Genomic DNA, 22,186 nt, shown 5'->3' with positions numbered 1-22,186 from the left:
AATACGCATCTTTGAGGTCTAATGTTGCCATGAAATCGTGCTGTTGAAGTAGTGGGTCAACATCCTGTAGTGTTACCATGTGAAAGTGTTCTGACAGGATGTAAAGATTGAGGGTTCTGAGATCTAATATTGGTCTTAAGGTTCCGTCCTTTTTGGGAATGAGGAAATACAGTGAGTAAACTCCTGTTCCTAGTTGATTTTGTGGCACTGGCTCTATTGCTTGTTTGAGTAATAGAGATTTTACTTCCTCTTGCAACAGGGCGATATGTTGTGCGGAGAGGTTGTGTGGTTTTGGTGGAATATTTGGTGGAGTTTGTGCCAATTCTAAGCAATAGCCATTGTGGATAATTGATAATACCCAGTTGTCTGTTGTGATGGGTAGCCAATTGGTATGGAACCTTTGCAGTTTTCCCCCCACAGGTGAGGTGTGAGTTGGGAAGGGATTGATCAAGTCACTGCTTTGGTTGTTGTGAGGCTTGTTTTGTTGAATGATATTTTCCCCTGCCTCTGGGGTACTGGCCTCTGTAAGTGCTTTTGAAACCACCTCTTTGATATTGAGGTTGGTAGGCCGACTTTGTTTGTGAAGTGGATACCTCGGGTGTTTGGGTTCTAAATCCACCTCTGTATTTGGGCTTACAAAAGGATCTCCTGTATTGCTTTGTATACAAAGCACCCATGGCTTTAGCTGTGTCTGAATCTTTTTTCATTTTTTCAATAGCTGTGTCTACCTCGGGGCCAGAAAGCTATTTTTGGTTAAACGGCATATTGAGGACCACCTGTTGTATTGCAGGCTTAAATCCTGAAGACCTAAGCCATGCGTGTCTTCTTATGGTGACAGCAGTATTGATTGTTCTAGCTGCTGTGTCTGCAGAGTCTAGGGCTGACCTGATCTGATTGTTTGTGATAGCTTGCCCTTCCTCAACTATATGTTGCACCCTTTTCTGTTGTTCTTTGGGGAGATGTTGTATTATATCTTTCATCTCATCCAAGTGGGCTCTATCGTATCTAGCCAACAATGCCTGGGAGATGGCTATCCTCCACTGGTTGGCTGCCTGAGATGCCACCCTTTTGCCCACAGCATCAAACTTTCTGCTCTCCTTGTCTGGTGGGGGTGCATCCCCTGATGACTGCGAGTTTGCTCTTTTCCTGGCTGCGCTTACCACTACAGAGTCCGGAGGCAATTGTTGTGTGATAAAGGCAGGATCAGAGGGGGGTGGCTTATATTTTTTCTCCACCCTAGGAGTAATTATTCTAGCTTTCACTGGCTCCTGGAATATTTGGTCTGCATGCTTTAACATGCCTGGGAGCATGGGAAGTGACTGATAGGTGGTATGTGTAGAGGAGAGTGTGTAAAAAAGGAAGTCATCCTCTAACGGCTCAGTTTGCATTGTGATAGGATGCCGCCCTAGCTATGACCTTAGTGTAGCCTGTACTATCCTCTTGTGGTGATGGCTTAGAGGGATAGTAGTCTGGGTTGTTATATGGAATGGGATCTGGATCATAAAGATCCCATGGATTCACATTGTCGTGCTGTGAATCACATTAATGTACAAGAGATTGCACAGGTGTGGGACTAGTATGTGGAGAGATAAGCAAATGAGGAGAGTGAGGAGGAGACTGAGGAGGAGAAAATTGAGGAGGTGGAGGTTTCTCTTTAGTTTTTGGCACTTTAGCTGGTGGCTGAGCAGTGTCCAATTCTTCTTGAAAGGCTAATTTCCTCTTAGGCTTTAGAGGAGGTGCTGTTATAATTCTGCCAGTGTCTTTGTGGATGTGAATCCTGGCTTGCCTTTCATCTATTGCCTCTATTTGTGAATGTTCCTCAGTCATTTTATGGCTTTCTATGAGTGCTTGCGAAAGTCCAGGTTCCTCCGTATAAATTGGCCTTTTCGGCTCCAAAGCTGGTTTTTTCGGTATCGAAAGGCTGGGAGTGGATGATGGCCTCGGCTCCGAAAATGATTTTCGAGGTTTTGACTCGAAGGATCGATGCTTGCTGGTCTCGGAGACAGAGCTTCAGCTCGAGTCCGAAGGCTTAGGTGGCGTGGCCTTTTTCGGTGCCGAAGTTGTTGTTTGGTCACCGAAGGTCTTTTTACAGGTTGAGCCATGGCCTTCCGGCAGTGGCATTCCCAAGGCCTTATGTTTGGGCTTGGCTGGGACAGGGGCAGGCATACTCACGTGCTCTCCTGCCGTGACCGGTCTGTCCTTCTCGGACTCCTGCTCGGAGTCAGATCCTCGAACGGAGACAGCCATGTGCATGATCTCCTCCTCCTCGACGTCAAGACGTTTGGTGCTCTTGGATGCCATCTCGAGTCTCCGTGCTCTTCTGTCTCGGAGCGTTTTCTTCAAACGGAAGGATCTGCAGGCCTCGTAATTTTCTTCCCGATGGTCTGGGGAAAGACAGAGATTACAGATTAGATGTTGGTCTGTGTAGGGAAATTTTGCGTGGCACTGAGGACAAAATCGGAATGGGGTCTGGTCCATGAGGCTTCCACGCGGTCGGCCCGACCAGGCCCAAGTTGGTATGCGATCGAAACAATACCGACGAGAATTATAGTTTTACAACTTTTCCGACTCGAACTGTCGGAGCGAAAAGAAACACGTCCGAACCCGATGGCAGAAAAATAATAATCTAACATGGAGTCGATGCCCATGTGCAATGGAGCCGAAGAGGAGGAGTCACTGGATCCCGTGACTCGAAAACACTTCTTCGAAGAAAAACAACTTGTAACACTCCGAGCCCAACACTAGATGGCAGACTATGCATAGCATGTGTATCTGCAGCTACACATGCCATCGAACATATATAAATATATAACCTAGTGCCGTTTGCCACTAGGAAGTTATAGTTAGAATCTAGTTTCTATATAAAAAGCATTTTTTTACTTGCCTATATCTTTCCCGCCACTTGACGAATGTTCATGAAACTTTCCAATAAAATTTGCCAGTCAGGTCAGCTGCTGTCTAGAAAGCTTAGGTGTGATCGATCTGGGGGGTGCAATGGGGTGGCGGCAGAGAAAAAGGGAGAAGTCCCAAAACCTGGTTTCCTCATTCATTTTTCCATAGGGATTTTGAACAGCAATAGCACTAAAACTACTGGACGGAAGTACACCAAATTTGGTAGAAAGGTAGGTCCAGAAAGCGACCTTTTTTGTTTTGGTATAAATCCATTCAGTAGTTTTGGAGAAATGAAAGAAAATCTAAATTTGTATATATAGAGTTGCAAAGGATTTGCGACCCCCTCCCGGTCTCATGCTGAGATCTGATTGGCTGCCAACATTTCAACAAGGAAGCCGGTGAAGTTTTGGCAGCCATTTTGGGACTCGACTGAAGCCGAGTCCATGAAAAAAGAATAAAAAATACAAAAGGGGCCAGACTACGAACGCCCTGACCCCTTAGATCTGGTGCTGGGTCCCAAAGTGACCCCCAGACTAAAAAGCATTTTTTGTTTCAAAATGTTACTGTGAAATTGCGACTGGGTCATGAATCTCCTGTAAAAAGAAAAAGAAAAAACAATTGTGGGCTCCTGCGCTTGTTTTTAAATGGTTTAAACTATATGCTGATTATCACCTATAATAAGTTCAACATATTGTCAAGTGACAGGATCGTCTCCAACATGCATGTCAGTACTATAAGAACATGGCTCTTGTAAACGATCATCCAGTGAAATTGAATCCTCAAACACACAACCGTGACCAAATCAGAAAGAAACAATGGATCAAGAGCCATTATCAGCATCATTGTCAGCAGATGCAAACCTTTACAGGATCTCTGCTAGTTCTATTGCCCTCTTCCCTGCAAGAATACAGATGTTTGAGAGGTTCTGATGGCAACATAAATTTTGACTCTCTTTTTGTGACCTTGTGCCGTTTCTTAATCAAAACTCAGTCCCCAACACACAAATCCATGTCTTTAACATATTTTGTGGTATTTTAATAAACCTTTCCTTTCACTTGGCTCTTCTGAACCTTCTCATGCAAGCCATCCATGTAAGGAGTAGGATTAACCAAAGTTTTCAACCTCACATGCATCAATCTAATCTTATAGTCTTGATTCCTAGATAATTTGAAAGATGCAATGCCAGTCATAGAGTGTGCGGGTGAAAGGTATCTCCTGAGTAGGTATATTAGTTAATTATCCACATAAAGAGCAGCTGCTAAAGATTTTTTGTATACTTTCTTAAAGAAAAAAATTGCACCTTCCCACCAGACAATTTGAAGCTGGGCTACATTAAGCCACTTACTAAATTTCACGCCATGCAAAATTACACATATTCATCAGGTTAATGAGGTTCAATAACTGGAAACAAATGCACTTTGTCGTGTCTCTGGTACCTCGATCATCAATTTTACTGGTGAATGATGTAAGAAGATGTGGGTCAACAGAACCTACCTACGTGCAGACATCCCTCATGCCCAAACAATACTTGGGTTTTGATCCTGTTGATTCTTCTCAATGGAGCTCCCCTGTTGTCTTGGTGAGATAAAAAAATGGCAGTTTAAGATTGTGTGTCAACCTCGGTCCATCAACAAACAAATTGTGGTAGATTGTCATCCTCATCCACATATTCAGGATTTCCTGGTGAGATTGGATGGTGTGACGTGAGCTGGACATAAGCTTCACAACATAATACAACTTTAATAAAGCCCAAAGGGGCATTTAGGTACACCAGATTGCCTTTTGGTTTGGCCTCAGCAGCATCAGTGTTTAAAAAAATATGCCTATTTTGTATGGGAACACTTGTGGTGTTGCTGTCTTTCAGGATGACATTCTGGTGTACTCTGATACCATGAGAAACATAATGCAATTATGGAGAAAGTATTATCTATCCTTCAGAACAAAGGGTTAACACTACTGCTGGATATATGTATATTTTTTGCCAATGGGGTAGAATATTTTGGTCACACGATTACAGGAAAAGAGATCTTTCCAAGGAATAGTCTGATTGGAGCAATTCAAGATGTGAGCTAATCGATCAACAAGGAGCAATTAAGATTTTTTTAGGTCTGTGGATTTTGCTCTCAGTTTGTGCCTGTCTTTAGCATGATAACTGCACCATAACGACATCATTTGAAAAGGGTAAACATTTCAGTGGTCAGATGAGAATGAAGGAAACACTTTCATCCTCACGTGAAAAATTGTTTAATGGGTCTCCCCTGAGTCCATATTCTCAATTTGGGAAGAATATCATCACTGGATATACCAGTGTTGATATTTTGGTAGTTGATTTTACACAGGTCAAACAGGGAAAGGAAGAGGCCATTCCCTTTGCTTCTAGGTCACTGATCACAGCAGAAAGGCTGGCACTTTCTTGTCCCTGGAGTATTGAGCGCTTTAAAACATACCTCAATGGCAAGTCTTTTGTTATCAGATCTGATCATAAACTATTGTTGAGTTTGTAAAACAGTAATGGTATTGGCAAGGCATATTTTCTTCTCATTAAGATTTTGGCAAGATTGTATGAATATAATTTACAGGTCAACTATATTGCAGGTGCAGAGAATATGCAGGCTGATTGTTTATCTAGATTACCTTTGAAGTATGGTGTGAAGTTTTCATGTGATAATTTAGAAGAATGTGTTGCATCTTTCATACCTAATATTTTGTCTTGTTTCAATGAAAGTATTACAGAAGAAACATTGTTGCTGGCTTTAAAATAGGATGAAGTGTTGAAACAAGTTAAAATCTCATTAATGAAGTTTGGCCAAGTGAAATGATGCTCAATTCAGAACTTTGCTGTTTTTGGAACGTAAAAGAAGAGTAATTATTAGAAGGCCATTTCATTGTCAAGTTTGTTTGTATCACCAGCACACATTAGGTAGGAAATTGTCTCCATTGCCCATGAGGGTAATATGGTCAGACTGGTATGAGTAGGAAAGTTAGATTCAATTTTGGTGGCCAATTCTTGATAGTCATGTTAGTATGTTTGTGAGCAATTGCTCCCAAAAAGCCATTTCAGATACATCTCTCAAGACTTTTAAGATGGATATTCATCCACATATGTTTCCTACGGAACCCTGGAATGAATTGGCTATGGATTTTTGGGGTCCATTTGAGAACATTTCAGCTGCTAAGGTGTATGCCTTTATTCTGATTGACTATTTTTTAAAGTGGGCAGGTGTACAATGGATTACAGATACCAAATTGGAATTAAATAAAAGATGCTTGCAAAACTACTTTTGTGAAAAGGGTTTGCCATGCACTATTACCAGTGACAATGGTAAATAATTTGTATCTAAACAGATTTCAGAAAATTTTGCTAGTTGTTGTGTTTAACATATTTGTACAGCCTTTAACTCTCCCAACTTTGTTAAGAGTTTTAACAGATTTATTATAGAAGTTCGGCTAGTCATTAGTTATGAACTGAATGTACACGATCATACAGAAAAACATGTGTGCTCTTATCAATGTATGCCACACAATTCTACTGGTTTTTCTTCTTCTGAAATGGTCAAAGGTACGAAATGTGCTGTGGATTAAATCCTGCTTGATTGTGTAGCAAGTTACCAGATGTTGCTAAAATGAAAATGTTTTATGCTGCTAAAAATAATGTACCGCTCAATTTAAACATAAGAAGGAATTTTCACATGCCAAATCTAATTTAAATGCTGGTGATTTGGCAACAATAAAAAACACCTACTCTTGGCAACAAAGGCAATTCAGTTTGTCAAAGAAATGTAAAGCTGTGTTTATTGGTACAACTTCTCTTCTTCTAAGTAATGGTTGTTGGTGATGAATGTCAAGACTTGCAAAGGTTAAGAATATTTCACAAGGTGGTGATGAAGGTATTTATACTGAACCAGAAGTTGGAAGCCCATATGTAATTGATTCCTCACCTATTGTAACGGAATTGTGCAATGATTCCAAAGAATTCAAACTCAGAGTTCATATGCGTCAGTATTACCTCAGGTAAGACCTGTTAGGAGTTCTCGGATCCCTGAAAGATATGATGACTACATTGTTCATCATCACTAATTTAATTTTTTCTTACTTTTTTCTCTATTTTATTTTTGCTTTTTTCAAGAGGGTAGCTACGTAATATTTTATTGTGTTTATTCACTGCCTACCATTCAGCGCTGTTGGCTGATGTGCACCTGTATCTGCATTCCTTAGAATGTTCTATGATTCTGTGGATCTGAATTCTGATAGCTGATGGCTAGCTTTCTCAGAGCTGACACCGCATGTGGAGTCTGCTAATAAGGTCTTATTTTCTCTACCCTGCGTTGGTCATTACCTCACTGACCTCCTCTTCCCCTCTTACGCAACCCAGCACAGCAACTTTGGTTACTGTCCTGTATTTTCTGACATTTATATAAATCTGCCCCTTAGTGTCCAGAGAGTCCTCTAAATTTTATCAAAGTGTGAGGTTACTGCCCAGGGTCAGTGGAGGACCGTGGGCTAAACTCGGCCCTCATACCAGCACCATATTGTACTAAATGAGTGTAGTGAGTGAATCTGACTGTCTCCAGATTTATAGGGTTAGCTGGGTGTGACCCTCAAGATTGTTGACCTACCTGGCTTGATAGCTGATAGCCCTCACTCATCCACACCAAAAGCAGCCTCTTGGACCAGAGCTCACTACTGTTTTCTCTGTGTCCACCATGACCAATCCAGTGCCGCTAGAGCTAGTCTTCATAGCCACATACCTGAGCACTCTGCTGTAGCCACCACTCACCACTGGGGAGCGTTACACCCCAGGAACTGGATCTATCACTTAGTTTGTAATGATAGGATTACTCTTATATAGTGGTTTGGAGCAGTGTGTGAGATGGAACTGACAAGTGTTGATTTTTGTAGCTGTGTACAAAGTTCCTGCCCAGTGATTTTTAACTCAAAGCATAGGCTGCTGTGGGCTAGCAGAGCCAGTATTTTGATCCATATTCCTAAGAAGGGCCCTTCTAACACATCACATTACTACCTGATAGCACCTTTAGCTAACAAGGCAAAAGGCTTTGTCAATAAATGACAACCATTCTTCATTAACTTGGCTAGAAATTAACTTAGAGGCATCCAGTAAGTGCTTGCTTTTGTCAACTATGATGTTGCTTTTGATTCTATTATTCATGTACCATCAAAGATGGTAGCCTCATAGTTTGGTTTACTTCCCTCACTGTTTGTGTGGTACATTTTGTTTTAAGATGGAAAATACTGTAATTGTGCATATGTCACCATACAATTTTACCTCTTATTCTTGCCTCTGAAGAGAAAGTGGAAGTTTTTTAATCCATGCAGCCACATTTAGACCTAGGTTAAGTCGTTTGTGAATATGGGCTGTATAAAAATTGAATTTGTATGTTTTCTAAAAAACAATCTACTTCTTCAGTGCTGTTAAGGTTCAGATAGGTTTAAAGAGCATGAACATATCTGCAAAAAAATAGATTTTACTGAAAGTGTGTCCCGGCCTTCTTTGCTTGGAAGGCTAATGTTTAGACAAATTCGGAAGACTGAAGAAGTTCAAGACGGATATACTACTTACTTAAGGTCCATCAGGATGATCTCCTGCAAAATATAAAATCTGATGACACAGTGGCAGCATCCTCTGGTGAACATATAGAATTTTAAATTAGCACTGAACTGAAGATATTGACCACAGATTTTACTCAATTAAAAATGATTACACTTGGATAGATTTGAAATCTGTATCTATGGCATAGAAGCGCCAATTGACGGTTTAGTCTGTAGTGTGCTCTTTTCAAATGTTCTTATTCATTCATTATTAAATGTGAGCCATACTAATATCTGCACGATCATTTAGTACGTTTAGGATGGATAAACAAAAGGTCTGGAGATCTGCAGGAACCTAAAAGAGAATTGCTAAAACAGATGGTGTCGCTTTTGCACTCAATGTATGGAATCATTATAATATTTTCTGGATTTAGGAAAATGTTAGCACATTTCCTCAATCCTAAGAGGGTACTCTGGTTCCCTTTGTAGGATTACTTTTACAGGACTCGTATGGCTGTACAAATATATGCCTACTTCAGGGAGAACTCAGACGAGTGAGGCTGTGAAATGCCATATTCTTAGTAGAACTATGCATTCAGCAGATACTCACCTTGTATCACACTGATTCCTGATTCTCTCGACAAAAAATGGGAGGAACGGCTCAGGTAACCTTTGAAGCAAAATTTTGGAACAAACTATGTACATCTTTAAGGATGATCACAAAAATGAAACAATGCAAGCAAAATCTAAAAACTTTTAGGATGGTCAGTCTAGGGTCTGTACATTTTGCATGGTCCCGTCAGGAGGTTTCGCCGAGGCAAGGCAACCTGAAACTGGAATTGAAATTGGTTTGCTGTTCAGCTTCTTGGTTTTAGAGTTCAACCACAGATGTCTTTCATTTTTTCATTTTTTAAGGGATAGGCTTTAAGCTATCAGACCTGTGGTCATCTGGTGGCACCAACTATTTAATTTTTAATTCAACCCATTATTTAAACTTAATATTGGAAAAAGCAACAGATTTTGTTTTCTAACTTAGCTGTGATTACATTTTTCTCTTAACTTCTGTATTTCGAAGTCTCAGGCAGTGTATCTTGTCTGTATTTGGGTTTTTTGCCAAACGTAGTGATAAATATCGTCTGACATAAATATTGTGTCATAAATATTGTTTGTAAATATATCATCCAAGTGGGTGTAGATTTTCGGTTATGAATTCCAGTGGGGCAAAGCTTCTGTGAACAATATTAGAACACTGGAATGTTGGGGGCTCCATTGGAGACAATGAAGTGCTCGGGGCTGGTAAAAGCCCTGAGTGTCAACATTTCAATTTACTTTGTTCACAGCTATCGCTGTGAACAAAGGACTCACGGAGCCCGAGGGGATCTTAATCCCCTCGGGCTCCATGAGGACTTTGTTTTATTTATTAAGACATTTTGTCCTCTAGTGACAGAATGTTCTAATAGTCTTATAGCCCTTCGTAGCTGGGCTATACTAGCAATTAAAGTTCAGCTCCCTTGTTAAAGGCCCTCGCCTTCGGCCCTTTAACGCTGGAGCCTGCTATGGCAGGCTCTGAGGCTATATTCAGGCACAATATTTATGTCAGGCAACATTTTGACTATAATATTCTGGTACCATTCCATATTTTGATATGTTTAAGTACATTTTTTACTAAACAGAATAAAGATCTGTAATAATAGCATGAATTAAAATGACTGAACAGTTATGTTGTTTGCTATAGATATTTATTGAACTATTAGAGGTTCACTGAGGTTGTTTGTTGTCCGTTTTTCAGATCCACTTCCATCTAGCGAGATTAGAACAGTTTATGACATTTTTGTTAGCATGTGATAATGTTCACACATCTGGAAGCGAACCTGGAGGAGATTGCATAGATAAAAGATATTCGGGAGTACTGCTTTCATGCAGGAAGTGTCTGTCAGCCATTGCTGCCTCTGTCTTCTGTATAAATGCTGGTAAGTGGGCCCCACTCTTCCATGGGTTAGGAAGGACGCAGCAGCAAGCTGTGTGCTTATTCTAACATTATGTCCTTTTAACACAATCAATTGTCTTCAGCTGCTGGTATCACTTCTGAGGCAGTCTTTCTTAGTATTTCATGGAGTGGACCAGGTCCTTGGCACTTGTGCACGACCACACTCTTGTCAACTATGCTTCATGTGTGTAAAAACCCAGCTTTGCCAGAGACATTTCCTTCCGGAGCCTCATGATTTCCCAGAACATTGGTTCCACTGCATGGAAGAAAGCAGACTGTTAACCAGACATACCCATCTTCAGATGACAAAGAGAAAGGTAAAGTGTTACAGTATAGTAATAAGAGTCACTTTGCCCATCATCATCTCACTTCTCTTTGTGCGTATCACAGTGATCAGAAACCTGGCAAAATGGCCACAAAAGCAGAATGAAGTAAAAACACATACACAGTCCTGCTTAGGATATGTGTTGGCCTCGACGTGGACTCATGCAGTTTTTCTCTTTCTCAATCACTGTTTCTATGTCTATAGTGAGTACTTATACCAGTAGATTGAAAAGATAATGGACTAATAGTGTAGAGGTTACTATGATGACATTATTGTGCTTTCTCTTATGCCCTCAGCCCACATTTCATTCTTGTGTGGAAATATGCACCTCTATTTCACCAGGACCGGGCAAACAGCCACATACTATACCATGGGTTAGCCAAACTGAACACTTCCCCTGCACCTAAACTTCAATGCACAGAGTTTTCAAAAAGACATCTCTACGTGACTTGTTTACAAGGCGTCAGGTAACAATGCTTCGGAATTAATTTGCTCACCTAAGGGCCAGCTTTAGCAAGCAAAGAGGAAAAACAGAAATCCAAATAAAGGACAGCACATTCTGATTCTCAAAAAGGATTTGGAGAAGCCATCGGAAGTAATAGTTATGAAATTCTAGTAGGACTACAATTATGGAATACAGCTGATCCAGCACATCTCTGTATAACATGGACTAAAGTATTTCTGAATATAGCCTTTGGCTTGCTCACCCGATAGGAAACCATGATGTCTGAAGGGTTAATGGCTGCAGGGTAAGTTGTATTCCATTGCACTAATTTAATGTTACTCAGTGCCATGCTTTCAAATGGTTTCTTGAGCAATGAAGGTCCTCCAGATGAATTGGAAAAAGCTTTTTAAAAGTATGCTCCCAGTTTAAACTGCTAAAGCGAAGACCAGCGTGAGCGTCCTTCCACACACAAGAGCCCGCTGCCACCAGTGCATTCCCAATAATTCACAGCACATCTGTGTTTTTTCCAAAATGCAAGTTTGCAGCTTGGCATATACTCTTAGAGAGTGTCTGGATGGATGTTGTCAAGGGGATGGAGGGGAGCACGAGCTTAATAAATACATTTTTTTATCTTTTGCCATGATTTTCCTCCTTCCCAAACAGTTAGAATTATGAATTTGACCCGCAGAAATGCCAGGAGAAAGAAGATACCACATGCCTAGGAAGGCTACAGGGAAGAAGGCTGTGTAAATCCTTCTGTCCACAGCCACATCATTTCTGGAAAATGAGGCACCAAAATAATAGTTACAGAATGTGCAAGGAGTGGTCTATGTTAATGCCCCACAAATGTCTGCATTTGGAAAGAGTCTTTGGAAGTCATCAATGCTACCTCAGCTGTAGTGAAATGTGCAGGAAACCACAGAGAAGCCTTAGCTTCTCTAACTTCTGATTAATTTTAAATACAGGAAGCTGTACCCCTGGAAATGGTGGCTTCCGCTAGATTGCTGTTTGGGTAAGTATGCCTTGGTTACTGCACAAACATCAGCAACTAAAGGAGTTGATATTTATAGAACAACAAGAGTTTTAGAAAGAGTTTTTTCCAATTTAAATGAAATTCTGACAGCATGCTTGTAATCAAAACGGGAAGTATGCTAAAAAACACCTTGTCCCTGTTAAAATAAATACAAGGATCTTTAGAGGAAACATCAAATGGTTGCATATCCTTCTGGTACAGGTGATTGCAACCAGAAAAAGCCTTCAGCGGATTAGAAAATCTCGATCACAGGAATCCGGGATCCAAGCGTTTTGTGAAGATGGGACACTAAAAGAAGATTTAAAACCCTTGAGGAGTTGGATCTCTAAAGAAATAATGACGATGAAACAAGTTATCAAAATGCTGATTCTGTGCTTCAGTCTTCAGCAAAAATGTATTATTTGGCCATTTCAGAAATGTCGATGGCATGAATCAATAAAGTTTTCCAAAACAGCCAAATAAGCAACAACTGATAAAATATAAATAAAGAGACTTTTAGAGGATTCATTATTTTTCCTTAACCTTGTATCAGAATCTAATCTTTTTATATTGCCTCAAGAGTGGCGTTTTCCTAGAATCAAATGTGTTGCAAAAGCCTCTTCTGAAAAGACCAAATATGCATGAACTAGTTTTTCAAAAACCAAGCTTTCAAGGTAAAGGTGGAAAATTAGCGAACTATCCTGGACTACTACAGCTGAATCTGAGAAAGAATTGGAAATCTGTTTCACAGTGTTTGTAACTGGTATTTTTAAAGGTAGTGAAAAAAGAGTTCCAAAAATCAAAACTAGCAACTCCACATATGGTCAACCAAAATCATTTCTAAACTGCTGGACCTGCTGGATTTTTGGTGAGTCCATGGAAGTAAAGGAAATGAAAGAAAAGCTTGAATGCATTTTCCCAAGCCACTTACAATGTTGTCGCAGATCACACCTGGGAAGCAGTTTTGGACAACAAGAGTTTGCTAGAGTCACAAATAATTATGTGTTAGAAAAGCTCTAGTTCGTGGCATTGTCAGTAATACACTGCTCTGACCTCCAGTTCAATGGGCCATAATGAAGAATGAAATCAGGTATTTGCCTCCACATTTTTCTTCCAATCTTTGTAAATGGTGCTTTTCTACATTTTATAATACACAACAAATGTTCGCAAAACATATTTTTTAAACTTACAATAAATACAATCTAGACAATATGAAACAAGGCCATTTGGTTGTGATCCTTCAGGTGGAATGATGTCCCTTAATAGTTATTAGTGTGGGATTCCAATGAACACAATGTTTTTTTTTGTTATTTGCAAAGTGGATCTTCATACATTTCCCCCTCCAAATAAGAGGGAGAATTCAGCAATGAACAGAAAGCCTATTGAGAGAAACAAACAAGGTTTCCCACAATTCAAAAAAGAAAACAGAAAATGTATTCTGCGTCCCAGTACTTCAACTGTCCTCATTTTTATATCTCTCTTGCATCCCATTCCTAATACAATATAGTTCTTCCAAAAGCACTGTTCTTTTTATTTTAATGATCCATACTAAGCATATGAAGATCTCCACAGAGTTCTATGTCTCCGTTAGGAGCGATCTTGCCACAAGAGAGAAAAAACAAGCATACTCCAATATCACTCTATTCCAATGGAAGGGCTCATAATTGCTCCAATCTGATCCCTTGCCCAGCTAAACCTAATAGGAATTCAATTAAAAGAAGCAAATGACAGGAGGAGTTGTGGGCAACTTTGTTGGGTACCCCACTCTATTGGGATATTAATAACCATTTCACAATTAGGTTCTGCTCTTGAGTGTTGGTACAGAGATTACAGCAACCTGGTGAAGGACCTTGGAGGACAATTAAAAATGAAATGGACAACTTTCTAATACCTAAGAATGTAAACCTCAAGAAGATTGCAAATCTACCTTAAACAAAATTTCTATAAATGTATCCAGTACAACAAAACATTGTATTTAATTAAATTGCATACTGTAATACCTCAATAGGAAGAATCATTGAAAAGGGAAAATCTTGATTTCATTTGAAAACGAATTTATTATTACAAGTAATAACACCAAATATGAAATAATTGTTCTTAAAAGTATATTTGATAACACAACTGCAAACAATGTAACTTTACTCCTGGGTTAAAGGCCTACCCAGCTATATTGTCAAACATAACTCTATAACTTTAAGTCAAGCGATACTCCCTACTTTAATCAGGCATCGTATTATTTTTTTTAGATATCCTCAATTTCACTGAGAAACAGAGCTTGCAACCCTTTCAAGGGATTTCATGCCACATTAAAACTCCCTCTCACCATAAATGTGGCTGTAAAGGATGGTAATGCATTCCATTTAGGGGTCGAAAAAAATAAGAGGAACACTTTCAAGTCCTACCTGAGTGACAATGATCATCTGGGAACCCTATTACAATCTAATGGATGCTCCTTGTAGTCACACATTCGTCAAAGGGAGCATTGCTCGAGTGCACTTAAATTATGCCTCTCCCAGCTGCTTGTTCCCTAAAATAGGTTAGTGAGATCCTGTTAAGACATAGATAGGGATCCATAGCCCTGATGAATTCCCCAGACCAATACAGGCTCAGAGTGCGGGCAGAAACATGTTGGCTATTTTAATGATGACATAAGCCATTACACTCAGGCTTACCGTCTACTTTTGGCTTTAACCATACCAGTGGACACCCCTATTAAAGGTAAAATCACTGGTAGTCCACTATGTATTTTTAGTGACCTGGATCCCAGCATTATCCAGAAAACATTATCTAGGAACTCCCTCTAGTATGCCTGAACCAAGAGGTTAAGTCTGCCCTGGTGGCATTGTTCTACCGGGGTGGGGAGAGGTGGTCTATGATTGTGTCAGACCACCTCTTCTGAAAAGGAGGAATTGCTGATATTCCTATCAATATAATATTGCTTGTGGAACTAGTAATAGTGTGTTGGTCAAGACTCAAGTGAGGGTACCTGCAGCAACTAAGTTGTTCGCCCCTCTACATCTTTTGTGTGTACTGAACAATATGCAGCTTACCCTTTATTTTCCACTGATATTTACATCATTAGATGTATTTCCCTACATTTTACATACTTGTTTATCTACCCAAAATCGCCCCTATCTTCTTACTGGATATTTAGACTTCTTTTAGAGTCTGCTGGCAGCATATGCCCCTTCCCCTCAAACATTTCCCTCCCTTTGTCCTTACTGTTCATGGTGACATTCAGCCCTTTCCCAGCTTTCCTTAGAGTATATCTGGGTTAGCTGGACAGAAGTTACACTGCTTTGATGTTTTCCATGCTTGCTTTGCCCATTGGTCTCATCAAATTACTTTTCGCATTTATTCTTTACAGTGAAGGGCGAGACACAGGTTGGTCAGCAACAGATTTTCCATTGTGCCAAATGTTGAAGTTTGTGCTTGTGTTCACCACACTGCTTGTAAGATGTTGATGCTGCAGAGAGCTCACCTAACTGCAGTGCCACCAGAACCTGCTACTTCCTTTGTCCTTCAGCCCGCCAGGAATCCATCTGGCCTGAACAGACACTGATATCTGCTTGCATCACTGTTCCTCTTTTCTCCCGGGGCTATCTCAGACTTCGCATTGGATGGTGTCTCCTGGTAGTCCTCTTCACAAGTATCCCTGACTTTATTTTGTCCAACTTGTCTCTGCTTCCTGCTCTCCACCACCTCTTGCTTACTCAACCATGCTGACTGTCAACCCACAGAGCTTTGCGGGGACGCACTGGATGAATAAGGTAAGTCACAGATATGTTTTTCTATTCCTTTTTAAATCCCCTTTATTGGGCTTCTTACTTTTGGCACATAGACCTTTCACCAAACATTTGCCGCTTATCATTTCATTTTTGCTTGGCTATCCATGCTGCACCCTCCACCCTCTCATGGAGCCTATCCAGCAAACTGCCACAGCTCCCTCTGGAATTCTGCAATGAGCACCATTTGGAGGTTACCTCAAACCTCGGCACCTCTTTCAGTCAGAAATGATTTTTCCAGCAACAGATATCTCTTGTGAGTTGCTGGGGAAGAATTGGTAAAGAAGCCAAGAGACAGTTCTTAAACTCTCATAAAAAAATGCAAAAAGAGAAAACAAGATGTGGGCATACTCTGGAGCACCCAATTGAAGGCACGTCAAGATCACTTAGAACCGTTCAGAGGAGAGAAGGAACTACAAGCAGGTATATAGGTGTTTTTTTCCTGGGCGTGTGCTACTAAACACCTAGTCAGCATTCCGTTTTAGTTTTTATTATTGAAGCAGGTTAAAGGACATTTTAGGCATGAAGAAGGGGGGCATTTATCATAACAGTAAATTAACGGCATACAGAGAAAAAGGCACAGAAAGTGCAACGTGATGAAGCAAAATAAATGCATAAATATTAGAGGTGCCCACCCAATAGAGTATAGAAGCTGCAGCCCTGGTAAGCTAGAATGGTAGAAAGTGCTCTTTACAAAGATCCCCGACACAGGTTTGACAACCTCACACTAACGACTCCGCTTACCTTACATGACACTCCACAACTCAACCTGGAGTAAACTACAAGAACAGGGGTGACAGACACTTCTCTGCCTAAGCCCGGAAACTCTGGAACAGCCTCCCAGCTGTGCAAAGATGGCTGAATGTTCAAAACGCTAGAACCCACTAGGGCAGTGGTTCCCAACCTTTTGACTTCTGTGAACCCCCACTATATCAATACTGGAACCCGGGGACCCCAATGAATCATTATTGGAATCCAGGGACCCCCACAGAGTCAATTATGGAAAGCTGGGGACCTAATCTGTTAATATTATATAATTTTCTAAGCAGTCACTGACCCCCTGAGGAGGCTTCGTGGACGCCCAGGGGTCCCCGGACCACAGGTTGGGAAGCACTGCACTAGGGGATCCTGGTTACAGTGACTATAATCAGACAGGAGTAACTAACGCCTTATAATTTCAAGCCATGCAAATAATTTACCCTAGCTTGTGCATCCATGTCTGTGCCCTTGATCTTTGTCCTCATTATGTGCTGATGCAATATCTATTGTGTGGCTATATGAGCAATACAAGTAAAATATAATACCATAAATATATAGACATAATGTATTGGATTTCATCCCTTTCCTTTGTGAGTGTTTCATTCTTGTCTGGATCGAGACTTTTATATGGCTTCTATTTACACCCCCTCCATTAATGTCCAATCAAAGGCCCTTCCCATCATCTAAAAGGGCTTTGGAGCTCACGGACATCCAGCGAGAGGCACCATGATGGCTCAACAAACCCACTCTGGCAAGCTCAAACATTCTCTGAGTCTAACTGTCCAGTGTGTATCTTTAGGTGCTTCTGTTTGAGGCTATCAGTCAGTTACCCCTGTCCTGATGAGACCTGTGGGTTAATTCCTTTTCGGTCGAAACATCGACAACCCACGGGGTTATCCAGTCAAAAAAACTCCAAAATGGGGATACACTCCTGTTAATGCTGAAACTCACTGTGGCTACCTCGTGTCTTTTGGATATATATATATGTATGTAAATATGTTGTTTTGTACCTTGCGTCGTCTGTACTGATGTTTCTATTTGTGGATACTGTAAAAACAATATAGCACATTATACTGTGGACATTTTACTGATTTATTTATATACCACCAGACCTTTAGTAGATGATGTACCAGTGGTGCAGCAGATCTTTGAGAAAATTGTACCCATGGCATGGTTGTGCATTTAATTGATTAAGCTGACCCGGATTCCTACTGGGTGGTTGGTCCTTGTGTTGATTACATATGCATAATGTCCCTCAACATAGCTCCTTGAAGGTGGGAATCCATGAACGCCTTACCTGGCAAACATCGATAAGACAATTACTGCTCTGGAATATGCATGAGTTAATAGTCCCAGCACCTCATACCCCACCCATATCCACCCATCACATGATTCTTACCATCTTGTCTCACTAGGCCCTGCTGGATGTATCTGATATATGTGAAGAAGTTGCACACTGCTGTGATCTGAAAGAGAGGGGAGGGCGGTAATTATAGAGCAGCATGGGAGACTGGTCACTGGTTTGACAAAGGAGAGAGTAAATGAATAAAGAATAAGAAATTGCAGAGACAGAGAGAGGGAGGGCAAGAGACAGAGAGCTTGAGAGTGTAAAAGAGTGAAGAGGAAGAGGAAAGGGGAAGAGAGAGAGGGTGAGACAAACAGAGTGAGAGAGAAAAGAGGGATCAGAGTGAAATTAAGAGAGGGAGACAAAGGGTTAGAGGCAAGGACAGAAGACCAAATGAGAAAGAAGGGGGCACAAAGCGAATGAAAGGAGAGGGAGAAGGAGTCTTACTAGCTGGCAAGGCAGTTCTAGACACCAAACTTGTAGTGGGTCACGATTACAGATCGCCCAGCTCATAGTATCCTTTATTCCACCATGATGCAAGGGAGAGCAGCAAGATGATGGATGAGATATTACAGAGAGAAGATAGAGTGGAGCAAAACAGAGAGAAGGAAGAAATAGTTGCTAGGGCTTCGGGAAGATGAAAGGGTTCCAGGGGATTTTCCTGAAAACCGACAATGGAGGCTGTGGCATGCTGAACAATGGAAAAGGTAATGATGGAGAAACTACTACTAAAACACATCAACAGCATCTATCAGTATAGCAACCTCTCAATACTCAAGTGAAGGGGGGAAGTAAAACAAGGATAAAGGAGAAGTGATCACAACTTTCACCAAAAGATCAAGTGACCTATGCTCTCCCAATTAGAAAATACAATGACGCCCAGCTCATGTGGACCATGGAACAGGGAAAGGAGAAGAGAGAAAAGGTCAAAAAAAAATATAATGAAAACTTCTATGGAAGTTGCAGGCCTACAGTTTAGATCAGTGACACCAGCTCTGAAGAGTCTGATGCACACACAGACTTCAAACATGGTTCATTCTGTGGTCTCCCACGATCAGTTACCCATTTTGATACTAAACCCACTGTACCTTGTTCTACTCTTCATTCAGTAAACACCTTTCCAATGCACGAATGCAAATGATTTGAATGTGTAGATAAATGTAGAACTGGCAGACATTTTTGATTTGCTAGTTGAATAAAGATAATAAAAGGATAAAGAGAAATTGATAGAAGAGCCTCAATGAGGGGTTGTGGAGTGGAATGCAGAAGGGTCCTTAGCTCACACTTCATCTAAGAAAGGAAATTCCTTTTTTCAGTTTAATAAGATTTTTATTGAGGATAATAAAGGAAAATCTTTTTGAGCACCTCTGGAAATAACCGGAGCACAATTAGGGTATGGTGTCATTAATAAATCCAAGAGTACAAAATCCCACTGAAAGGAACACGGAGAGGAGTGAATGGGATAAGGCATACGGAGACCCTAAGATGGACATCAGATGCAGAATAAAGAGCCCTGCAGGACGGAGATATAAACATGGAGGACTTACCCTGGCCCTGCAGGATGGAGAGATGTAGTAATAATTTCCAGAATCCCCAAGCTGGATGCGATGCTTGCATACTCTGGACATCCCGCTTAGTGCACACTTCCTGTGGGAAGAGAAGAGAGGAGCTGCTGGTCATGCCATGTTGTCTGCCGGTCTAGAGCATCCGCTGCGGACAGTGCAGAGGAGGCAGGGCAGGAAGATCCATCAGCCAGTCCACTCTGCCATTCAGTGGACAGTAGAGAGGCAAAGCGCTTGGTGGTGGCGAGGAGGGGGGTCATGAAGGACGAGGGCATGCAACAAGCTGGACAAATTAATAGGGGGTTGAAGCTCAAAAGGAGCAGCCATGAGCAGGATGATGGCTTCAGACCTGGCAATGAATAGTGGCTATGATATGACATGAAAGAACCATTTTCTTTTGCCAAGACACTCCCTCTCATTTCCTTCACATTCTCTTTTCTTACACTCTCTCTACCTTCTGTGCTTCTTTCCCTGTCTCTCGTTCTCTCTCTATCCCACCCAGCTCTCATTCCCTTTTTTTTCTACCACTGGTTCTCTCTTTTTATCTCACTCTTCCCCGTCTCCCTTCCTGCTCTCGCTCTCTTTCTCTCTCACTCCCTCGCCCCTTCTCTTCCCTCTCCTGCTCCATATACTCCCTCTCTCTTTCACTCTCTCCCTTCGTCTCTCTCTCTCTCTCTGTAGTTCACTTTCTCTCACTCTAGCACCCTCCCTCATACAACCCCTTACTCAGGCGCTGAAGTAGACCCTGCCTAAGGGAGTCTCTGGTTTAACAGTGTCTCTCTCAGGTGGGCGGGCCCACTTTAGGACAGACAGCAGCACTCTCAGTCAGGCAGCGTCTACCTCTCCCGTTCTCAGTTTTTGAGGGGTGTTCTGTTTTTGCAATTGACGGTGTTAGGTGCCACTGCAGCTCAGTAGATTTCAAGAGATCAATCCATACATAGAGTTAGTCAGGGGCGGGTTAGTGGAGCAGCATTCGCTTTATGAACCGTAAGGTCACTTACGTAACAATGTGTGCTCGGTACCCACTACGGGAAACAGAAAAATAATCTAATCAAACCAGGCATCCTTCACCGCACCCCAAGTGCGCACCAAGAAAGCGTAATATCATAAAGACAGAGCTCCTCCGAATAAGAGAGAAAACAATTTTGGGGGATAGTATCCCATCAGACTACGTTCATAGAGAAATATGTGAAAGGCATGTGGGGGCACCTTTACTACTGCACCTCAACTCGTTGCAGAAAAAGGCCAATGTCCAGGCATAGCACTGTGAGGTGTCCCAGAAACTGCATGCCATGTGTTTGCCTAAAGTGGGGGGATATCTGGGCAGAGGGTCCTAAACACCCAACACCTGTCCACCATCTCGTGCTACTTCGAACACCCAAACAGCAACTACCACCATGATAATATTGATCATTTTTACACCAACGGAGAGGGCACAACTTCATGGATACTGGCCAACCAATGGGAGGACGTTTCAGCAAAGCCGGCCCGTGTGATGTAAGAGAGTAAGTCATGGTCAAAGTTTCTAACTTCAGTTGAGACAGCACCGCGTGGGGTGGATTGCCCGCCATGTGAAGCACCGCTCTCTAGGCACTGATGTCCACGTGTTCATGCTGCATTGCTTCAAGGACACGTGCAGCACAAATCAAGTTACCGAAGGAGCCACCAAAATGGGAATTCTCAGGCTACGTGTTCATTGTGGCCTACAGTGTGCAGTCCAGCCACCCCCTGCCCTTTTGGTATCCTGTCCAGTGAAAAAGAGCTAAACGTCCCAGAATATATGCCCATTTCAGGGGGGCGGGAAAACATAACTAAAAATACCAAAAATGCAACTATATGAACGAACCCTTATTCACCTTTGTGGTTCATTGACCCCACATACCGCAAAACTTTTGCAGAATATTAAATAGATATCTAAGTAAGCTGAGTGCTGTGCTTTTTTTCTCCTTTTTAACTAAATTGACATTTTTCATGTTCTGACATATACTGAGAATAAGGTAGAGGAAAGCACAATCTTTTTCTTTAACACATTAAGAAAGCCATCCTAGGAATGGCAGAGTGAATGCAGGTACTCGATTGTAAACATGCACCTCATGACTGGAGCACATGGCTGCAAGGGAGGTAACAAAATACACACGTGGCCTCACTGAAACACACCGCAGGGTCATGTGGTGTGTTTAAGAAAGGTACCCGAGTCTCCGCTCAGCCTTAAAGATATTTCAAAGCAATCCCCACATGCTTTACTAATGTGTAAACCAATTACTGATTTAGGAGGGAAACTCACCGGGGTTTGAGTTTACAACTAACAGGGTATGAGTCCATGGAGCGCATATGTTGGTAAACCAAGACCGCATGGTCCCACTGCCCTAAAACATACACCGATGTCCACGGCAAGCCACCTCCTTGGCCTACAAGCAATGTGTCACTGTTACCTGACAAACACCCAATGCATGCATGGTCCTTTTGAGCGGTGTGTTTTCACTGTGACAAAAACGTCCTGGAGTTAATACTATTGGAACTGGGAGTA

At 41.5% G+C, this 22,186-nt stretch overlaps 1 protein-coding gene across 8 annotated transcripts in view; it reads right to left on the bottom strand.

The window, feature by feature from the left end:
• Window positions 1-10,156: 10,156 nt before the first annotated feature.
• The window catches only part of RAB3IL1 (RAB3A interacting protein like 1), a 139,795-nt gene continuing 127,765 nt past the window's right edge, over window positions 10,157-22,186 (bottom strand). For 5 of the 8 annotated variants that reach the window (XM_069223227.1, XM_069223220.1, XM_069223222.1 and 2 more), the window contains 4 exons: window positions 20,661-20,684; window positions 19,645-19,744; window positions 18,152-18,218; window positions 10,157-10,682 (listed from right to left, as the gene is read on the bottom strand). In XM_069223227.1, the coding sequence (XP_069079328.1) occupies window positions 10,600-10,682; window positions 18,152-18,218; window positions 19,645-19,744; window positions 20,661-20,684 (274 nt within the window). In that variant the 3' untranslated portion in view covers window positions 10,157-10,599. The remainder of the gene's footprint in view (window positions 10,683-18,151; window positions 18,219-19,644; window positions 19,745-20,660; window positions 20,685-22,186) is intronic. The other 3 variants (XM_069223228.1, XM_069223221.1, XM_069223223.1) reach the window with 1 other exon arrangement.

The sequence above is a fragment of the Pleurodeles waltl genome, chromosome 3_1 (assembly GCF_031143425.1).
Source record: "Pleurodeles waltl isolate 20211129_DDA chromosome 3_1, aPleWal1.hap1.20221129, whole genome shotgun sequence".
NCBI lineage: Eukaryota > Metazoa > Chordata > Amphibia > Caudata > Salamandridae > Pleurodeles > Pleurodeles waltl.
The sequence above is the reverse complement of the archived record's forward strand: the minus strand, read 5'-3'. Positions and strand labels throughout refer to the sequence as shown.